Source organism: Watersipora subatra, chromosome 7, assembly GCF_963576615.1.
Source record: "Watersipora subatra chromosome 7, tzWatSuba1.1, whole genome shotgun sequence".
Lineage (NCBI taxonomy): Eukaryota > Metazoa > Bryozoa > Gymnolaemata > Cheilostomatida > Watersiporidae > Watersipora > Watersipora subatra.
In genome coordinates, this window is record NC_088714.1 from 1,055,965 (window position 1) to 1,064,900 (window position 8,936).

At 37.9% G+C, this 8,936-nt stretch overlaps 2 protein-coding genes across 5 annotated transcripts; one reads left to right on the top strand and one right to left on the bottom strand.

Annotated features, from left to right (window-relative positions):
- Nucleotides 1-463: 463 nt before the first annotated feature.
- Nucleotides 464-958, top strand: LOC137399713 (uncharacterized). Its single transcript, XM_068085921.1, has one exon. The coding sequence runs from the start codon at nt 464-466 to the stop codon at nt 956-958; it is 495 nt and encodes a 164-aa protein (XP_067942022.1).
- A 2,185-nt stretch (nt 959-3,143) lies between these two features.
- LOC137400274 (DNA-directed RNA polymerase I subunit RPA12-like) lies at nt 3,144-8,661 on the bottom strand. 4 transcript variants are annotated; one of them, XM_068086603.1, is made up of 5 exons: nt 8,522-8,661; nt 5,678-5,819; nt 5,289-5,380; nt 3,685-3,794; nt 3,144-3,527 (listed from the first exon to the last, which is right to left on the bottom strand). In XM_068086603.1, the coding sequence occupies exons 1-5, from the start codon at nt 8,522-8,524 to the stop codon at nt 3,503-3,505; spliced, it is 372 nt and encodes a 123-aa protein (XP_067942704.1). In that variant the 5' UTR covers nt 8,525-8,661; the 3' UTR covers nt 3,144-3,502. The 4 variants fall into 4 exon arrangements, with proteins under 4 accessions (XP_067942704.1, XP_067942705.1, XP_067942707.1 ...); XM_068086604.1 differs by lacking the exon at nt 8,522-8,661 and adding an exon at nt 8,407-8,458; XM_068086606.1 differs by lacking the exon at nt 8,522-8,661 and adding an exon at nt 8,375-8,434.
- Nucleotides 8,662-8,936: the final 275 nt, after the last annotated feature.

The window sequence follows — 8,936 nt, forward strand, 5'->3', positions numbered from 1 at the left end:
GTAGTGCGTCAAAGGTGGTATTGGCCAGGCATGACAAGTTAAGTGAGGCAGTGAATCCAAGCCTGCATAGCATGTCAGAAGTCCAAGCCTGCTTCTCATAAGAACCACAATACCAGGAACCAACTCTGGGCAGGAAGACCCTGGCAGATTATCGCTGTAGACCTGTGTGGTCTACTACCGGAGACTAAAAAGGAAATACAGAAATTTTGGTGCTGGCTGATCACTTTACGAGATGGTATGATGCCATCCCCATTCCAGATGGACAGGCCAGCACAGTGGCTCGTGTGGTGGATGAGCGGATCTTTAGCTATTTTGGCATACCAGATATCATCCACACAGACCAGGGGTCCCAATTTCAATCGGAGTTGCTTGCTGAATGTTGTACGCTGTGGAATTGTGACAAGATGCAGTCCGCTCCATACCACCCTCAAAGAAACTCTGGGTCGAGAGGTTGAACCGAACAATGGAAAACTCTCTGAGAGCTATGCTCGCTGAATCAGAACACTTGGAATGGGATCAACTGGTTCTCCAGATTATGCGTGCAGTGCGTGCCACCCCCCCCCATTCGCGTACTGGTGAGAATCCAAACTACCTCATGCTTGGTAGAGAGACACACCTGCCCCATGATCTACTCCTGAACTACCCAACTGGTGTGGACTGCTCTAAAAATGAGTATGCAGTTCGTCTGCAGAATGACCTACAGACAGTGCATGAGAGACTACGACAGCAACAATTCCTTGCCCCTAGAACTGATGACAGTGAGGAAGAGTCCAAGTTTGTGATTGGCGGTGGAGTCTGGCTCAAGTCATATTTTAAAGGAAAGAGTCGAGGAGCTAAGTTACAGCCTAAATATGTTGGGCCATATTCCATAACTAAGGTACTTCCATTCCAGACCTACCAGATGGAGCGAAGAGGCAAACTGACAATTCAGCATGAGGGCAGGATTGAGCTTTATTGAGGAGACTTGAATGAGCCAGTGTCGGGATCAGTGCAAGACAACCAGGATCCTCTCCCAGAGGAGAATGACCCTCCAGTAACGGTAGAAAAAGGGGCAACTTTGGTCGCACGTCGTTCTGGCTGGAATGTCAAACAGCTTGCACATCTCTCTGGTTATCGGCTAAATAGGATGAAGCGTGTTTTGCCACCAGATAAACCGATTCTGGGATAGAATCAAGACTTAACGGAGAGTGGTGTTATAAAAATTAGTAATCGGCCATTAACGAATGGCTACATAGCATCCGAGGAAAACTTCCCGCCATTAATGCACAAGAACAAACTATGAAAGGAGTGGTGGCCATGAAAAAGACCGTGGAGGAATAACTCCGAAGAATTGTCTTATTTGGATGCTATCAGTCCCATGGACGTCAGGCTCATCAAGGCGCTTCGGACACCCGGCGCAGAAAAGCATAATAGACCGATAAAAGGAGAAGGTGACATAGGCGATATATATAGAGAAGGGACTTCTGGGACAGTGGTTGACCTAGAAAAGATATCAGATGCCATGTATTAAGATTTTTACGCAGTGAACAATCTTCTGTAATTTATTTCTTACCGTTCACTCATTGGAAGACATTTTTTATGTTCATGGTTACATGTCAAAATATTTTAAGTTTCTGTTATAATTAATCGTTAGTGGTTTAAGATTACTTAAACAATATTGTTTCTATTTTTGTTCTACGTCTTCTCGAGATAAGATTTTGTAATTAGCTTTTTTCGTTATCGAAATATGTCTTAATGTTTTTTTTCAATTACTGTTCGCTACCCAGTATATGTAGAATTTTCTGCGCTTTTTGTTAGTGTTTAGATTGTTACGCTACCATGGCTCATTGTCTAGCAATAATTTTTTATTGTTCTGTATGTGAAAATTCTTAGAAACTCGGCAGTCAGCAAGACTATATGATTGGTCAGTTTGATTGATAACCGTCAATCTCTAGGCCAATCGCTTATGTAATATAAATACTGCCACTAATTTTTAGGCAGGGCAGTTTGTGTTTGGCTCTTAAAATAGCCGCATGATTGGTATTATCATGATAAAGTCGTTGTTATTGGAAATATATCACTTATCATCATCATCACTAGCAAGCTCACACAAAGTTACTACAAACAAATTGGATAATTAAATAATTATTATCCTTTCCAAAGTTGTGTTCCCTCCTGTTGGGTTTGACAGGTTGTAGCGTTGGCAGCATTGGTTTCAGCGCACTCTGTTGGTTTCAGCAGAACACAAGCGAGTTGGGTTCAGCTCCCTCCTGTTAGTTTCAGCAGGTTGTACAGTCGGCAGCGTTGGGTTCAGCGCACTCTGTTCGGTTCAGCAGAGCACAAGTGAGTTAGTTTCAGCTCCCTCCTGTTGGGTTCAGCAGGTTATAGCGTAGGCAGCATTGGTTTTAGCGCACTGTTGGTTTCAGCAGAACACAAGCGAGTTGGGTTCAGCTCCCTCCTGTTGGTTTCGGCAGGTTGTACAGTCGGCAGCGTTGAGTTTAGCGCACTCTGTTGGGTTCAGCAGGTTGTATTGATGACAGCGTTGGTTACAGCGCAATAAATAAAAATAAGGGTTGTCTCCACGCCACTCTTGCGAGTTTTTTTCAGGTTATTGATATCATTTGACCTGATTAAACCATCTTTATAGTTATTAATATCCTTCGACCTGATTAAACCATTTCTACAATTATTAATATGCTTTGACCTGATTAAACTATCACTACAATTATTAATATCCTTTGACCTGATTAAACCATCACAACAGTTATTAATATCCTTTACATTTGAAGGCATTATTACTGCAAATATAAAACCATCGGTTCATCCTAGCGTACTAACCTGAAACGGAGCTAGGTTCAAGTGAGCAAGAATGCTCTGTCTTTATATGTCAAAGATTAAATATAATATGTCAATACCAAGTTTTTCTCTTTGTTTTGGAGCATGTCAGCTGTGTTTTATGTAGAGTATTTTGAGCCCTGTATAAACGTGTAACACTGACAGCACATTACATATGTTACAATGAGTGCCATTGGACTAGTTACAAAAACATGCTTCCTCTGTAACTGTTTAATTCACTGTTTAGTGAATGCCCTGATATCGTATGCAGTAGTAATCGCTATTTTTATGATAGCGCGTAGATCACAATAAAGCATGCCTTAGTAAATATATCATATTATATTCTTTGATAGTCCAATTAGAAACAAAGTCAAATGTAAAACACACAGGTGGGTATGATTGTATCTTATTGAAGCAATGTTTACGATGCTAGACTTGAATTATTGAAAGCCAATCAGCATGCGGTACTGATTTTAAGGTGTAGATAAAACATTGATGAAGACAGCAACTCAGGAAAAAGGCTGGTCCAGACGATAACCTCCATTTTATACAATTACTGTATTTATAACAGACACCCATTCCAGCGCACAAAAAGATGGGATGAACCATGTCTCCATCAACTAGCAGAGAGATATTGAGATGGTCTTTTGCTATAAGCTTCCTGACCAGAAATGAGCGCTCCAGATTCTTAACTGTACTCTATTTCTTGATTTCTACAAAAAGATATATACGTATTTATGTATCTAGTAATGGTGTATATAAAATAACAATGTCCCGCTTATTAGATGCAGAGATATTATAACCTATATACATGTATATATAATCTGAAATTTTACAGTCTGCTAATCATAATAATGGGCAGCAACTCACCCACACTTTGGGCAGCTAAAGAAAACAGTCTGACCCTCGTCGGCTGATCTAGTCTGCTGAGTCTTGTAGGTCATGGTCGGGTTACCACAACTGCTGCACACTCTGTCCAGCTGCAATAATGTCTTATGTATTATAATTTAAATTGAGCTTACACTTGTATGACTGCTACAAACTTGATAAGCGCAAGCTCTGTCCAATGTTAGAGCTTTATATCCAGAAACCAGTTTTTTCGAATCCTTCATTAACACATACTAAGTTTCCATAAAGTGATAGTGTAGTGACACCTGGGTGCACCAGTGCGGAAGCGCTACGCTGGGCCGACAAACAGATCATGTTTTTGTAGGCGCTATAGCAGAGCAATCGTTGTACGATACTTTATGTCAATGCATAAGTCTGCGTTAGAAGCAACAGAAAAGCAAGACCTATGTGCGAACAACAAGTGTGATGTCGTTGGTCGCTAAGGCCGTTTTCATGACACAAAGATGGAGTCTCGCACGGGTGTTTCGCTTCTGAACACCAACACTGAATCCCGATAAATTGAGAGTGACATGACTGTTTTCATGGTGACATTGTGGCACTACATGGGGGCGTGTTACTATACTATTGCTGTACGGAAACTTGGCATAACTGAAGCTCAATTCAGCTTTGAGGCTAAATCGGTCTTCATGTTTAATTATCATCTCTGTCAACTGATTTGAATCATTTCATTTGTTTGGCTAGACGCAGCTAAGTCAAGGTCATGTGAGTAGTCATACTTGTTGACTAAGCACAGCAAACTTGAATATTATTCTTACTATTACTTGAATATACTTATTCAGAGTACCCTTGAATAAGATTTGCACTATACAGCACAAAACATCAAAACCAAGCAATTGACTGACGTACAGTAGTAAAACTAGTTATGCTGATATAGCAGCTTCTTCAATTTAACTAACGATAATGTTAACATAATTATCAGCTTCTTCTATAGCTGAGTTTAACTAAACTTGTTTATGATAATTAGCATGGGGAGACAATGCTTAGAAAACGATTTACCTAAAAAATAGAACTGAAATATTTAAAAATGTAACATAAAGTGCCAATATTTTTATCATTTCCAAAAACAAACATGTCTTCTGACATCACATGTAAAACTCTCACCTTCAAGTTATTGGTCATAAGCTAGAAACTGACATGTTAACGGTCTTTAATTGTTGTGTTACACGAGTCCTTATTACTGAGACCAATGATTCTGAATAGAGAGGTTAATTGATTATATTATCATACTAGTGATCTTATGTAACACTAAACAGTAAAAATTGCAATGACGCCGCTCAGAAGATGACTAGAAATAGAGAACACTGTCACTAGAAATATTACAATGGTGTCACAATTTAGCTATACATTGTATTTAAATAGAAATGCTGATGATACGATCACGATTTAGGGCAATTGCATGCTACATGTAGGTGGGGAATTCCAAAATCTATTTACATTGCTGGGTAAATTGAATACTGCCCTAACCTTTACACCAACCCTTCTTAAAATACCCAAAGGCTAAAATGATAATAGGCAGCTCTAATGTAATAATGGGAGTTAATGCAGTCAACAGAGGTATCACTTACTGAAGGTCCAGCTGTTTGATATTGGGCAGAATCTGTTGATGTGGAAGACTTGTTGAATACTATGGTCCGCGTTGTAGTGAGTCCATCAAAATCTACAACCACATAATACTAGCTTACCTGCGCCAGGATTGGCTAGAGTTATTCATGTACTCACATAATATTAGCTTACCTGAGCCAAGATTGGCTAAAGTTAGTCATGGACTCGCATAATATTAGCTTACCTGAGCCAGGATTGGCTAGAGTTAGTCTTCACGGTATAAGGATGAACGACAAAGAAAAAACTACCGAGTTTAACAAGAGATTTCAAGATAAGACTATCAGGGGCCATCGTGGTCACCCGCTGACTGTACAACAAACACTTATGACAACCAACGAACCAATTTACACACCTGATACCTCAATTTTATTGTGACATTTCCTGCAGGTGACATTTGACCCAGCCATTGTTGGAGGAGGCAACACTGAGCCACAGCGCCCACAGAAATTGGGATCTGCTACACGGAATAAGCGTTCTGAAGCCATAAATACTCCCTACAACACTGAAATAACTCAGACAATTGGTCCAGCAAAAACTGAAGAGCTCATTTGCCCATGATACAGGACCATCTTCTTAGGATTTTATGTTGATATTAAAAATACACGCATAGATGATAGCAGCATAAGCAAAACCAGACAACCAAATTAAAGAAGTAACAAAACACAATTTAAATTCAATTAACTTGTAGGCTACAGTAGGTTCTCATATATGATGGTATGAATCCTACATGAGCAAGTCAACCTTGACATTGTGAATAGAATGCTGAAAGTTTAATACTTTCCTGTGCTTGAAAACAGTTACTGACAAATATTAGTAGTTGCTGTGCACAGACAATATTGAGCAAGTTAGGTGTACACCTAGCTTTGTTCAACGTAGTAAACAATAGAAAACCTTGACAATGCTTAAATAATCATAAAAAAATTGAAAAAGATGACTATAACTATTATTATTATTATCAATGGTCTCCTCAATTATCTACACGCTGTACATAGATGTAAAGCCAAGCATTGTTCTCCAAACAAAGAAAACACTGCAAGGCTCAATAATACCATACTTACCGTAAGAATTGGTACTTACTACAAAATCTCGAGTCCGCACATATGTTCATAGAGTTGCTCAAAACACTTATACACACCTATCTCAAAAACTATACCCAACTTCCAATCTTTAATATTCACTTACATGTATTTGATACATTTGAAACATTTGTATGCGCATGAGCCTCATTGAAATTATGCAAATAATCATTATTAATGTTGTGTAACACTTGTTTGTGATTTCTCTTGCGCATTTATCTTCACAGCATTTATATTGCTCCTAAAATCCATTCACATGTTCGTATGCATGCATCCACATACGCAAACTCACATACGCACCACTACACGCACAGGCAACTACACGTAAGATTGGCCAAACTTGAAGAGCTCTTAGTGATTAGTGTGAAATAAAAGGCTAAACTCCTACGATAGACTTATTAGGGGAGTTAACTTCCACATTGACTACTATGTATAGTAGAAGTTTTTTTCTGAATATAAGGCAATCATTTTAAACACATCAGCCAGAATGAAACATCTCACCACTTTTGATAGAAAAAAACAAAGAAAATAAAAATAAAAACAAACATTTCATAAAGGCATTCAAAGTCATCACACAACTTTAAATTTACCCGCTACTGTTTCCAAAAAATTTATAGCAAATTCGATTTGATGTCTATAAAAATGACAAATTTCAGAGCACTGATTCAAATCCAAGTAATTGCATTTAGTATATGCATATATACACAGTAGACTGTGCAGATAAAGTACCAGGCCAGACTGACAATACAGCAAACCAAGCAATGATAGAACTATTAATAAACTCAAATAGTACAATGGCATCACAGAAAAAATTATTTAGGATTACCGGCTTTTAATCAGAAAGAAGAGCTATGATTATTCCCATGATTATTCTCTTATGAGGCAAAGAACATGTTTTCTTTTATTTTTAGGCAAAGTATGACAGAATATTGCCCTCAGCATATATGTCAAGCTTTGTCCCATATACCCATTAAAATGAACAAGAGCAGCCAATAGTTTTCAAGTTAATCACAGAAACAACGAGCAATAAAATTCTGCACTAATAATTATCTGTATCCAGTTATAATATGTCTTTTATCGAGAAATTGCAATGGAAAAAGAACAGTCAAGTAAGTTAAGTAACATTCAGAATATATTTTTATTACGACTAAAATAGCTACATAAAAAAATAATGCTAGTTTTAACAGGGATGAGAGTGTTGATACATCAATGATGCAGTTAGAATTTTACACTACCTTGTAGTTTTTAGAGTGTTGTAAATTACATAATTGAGGCAAAAGGTTGGGCTTGCTTAACTTATTATAGATTATTATTATTGTTTAGCTATATTACATAGATTTACATCAATAATTTGGTCAACACGTGTTTTAAAGCAACGCGTGACACTTGAAGTAATTTTGCGCCAATTTGATAACTTCATTGAAGTAATGAAAGTTCTTTGTCCTAGTATGCATTTTACCTTAGACAAAAGGCGTAATATGTTTGGAAAGAGATGAAGGGCACTTTCTTTCTCTTTTTCTCTTTCTTCTCCTTTCTCTCTTCCCCCTCCTCTCTCTATTTTCCCCTATCTCACCTTCACCTTTCTCTCCCTCTGCCTTTCTATCCTCTATCTCTCTTCCTCTTCACTTTCTTCTCACTCCTCCTCTCTCCCACCATTCTCTTCTCTCTCTCCCTCTCTTTCCCTATCTCTCCATTGCCTTCTCTCTTCCTCTCTCTCTCTCCATTCCCCGTTCTTTTCATTCCTTTCAATTCATTCTTTTCTTTCTCTCCCCCTCCATCTCTTTCCCTCCCACCCTCTCTCCCTCCCACCCTCTTTCCCTCCCACCCTCTCTCCCTCTGCCTCTCTCTCTCTCTTCCCTCCCCTTTTACAACTCATGCTTTTTTTAATTTTAGCGTTCGTTGGTTCACGCTTATCGAGAATTTATTGCACATTAATAGTCTTCTTGAATTATGTTAAATTTGTGATTACTAACCACTTCAATAATTAATATTATTAGTTTATTACCGAAGTGAAGGAACTAATGAACTGGTGCTATTACGTCTATATACACGTGAACTATAAAAACGAGTTAAAAAAGAAATACCGCAAGTTGGATCGCGATAGGACTAATGCAGCTTACCATTGATTTGGTTATTTTTGCTTGTTGCGAATTGATCTATTATATGTGCCGGTTGACTTTGTGTCACAATAATAATAGTTCAGGAAATTCTGAAAATAATGATATAGCCGTTGAGGTAGAGAATAGCTGTTATGACAATCTGACCTAAAAATGGGGAGTTTCTTTCTCATGAAATATAATTATAGATTATATTTATTTTTGCCTGCAAATAATATTGTATTTTATATTATTTCAATAAAGATTAATTAACTAGTGAATAGCTTCTTGCAGGTAAATTATTTTTGGGATAGGATAACTCTATCAATTCTGTTCGGTAAACGTTCCGCAAGCGTTCCTGCTGAGCCTGCATGATAACCAAGTGATTTGCAACAGTTCTTTTAAAACTTTTTCTTAAAAAAAAACGCTTTCTACAATA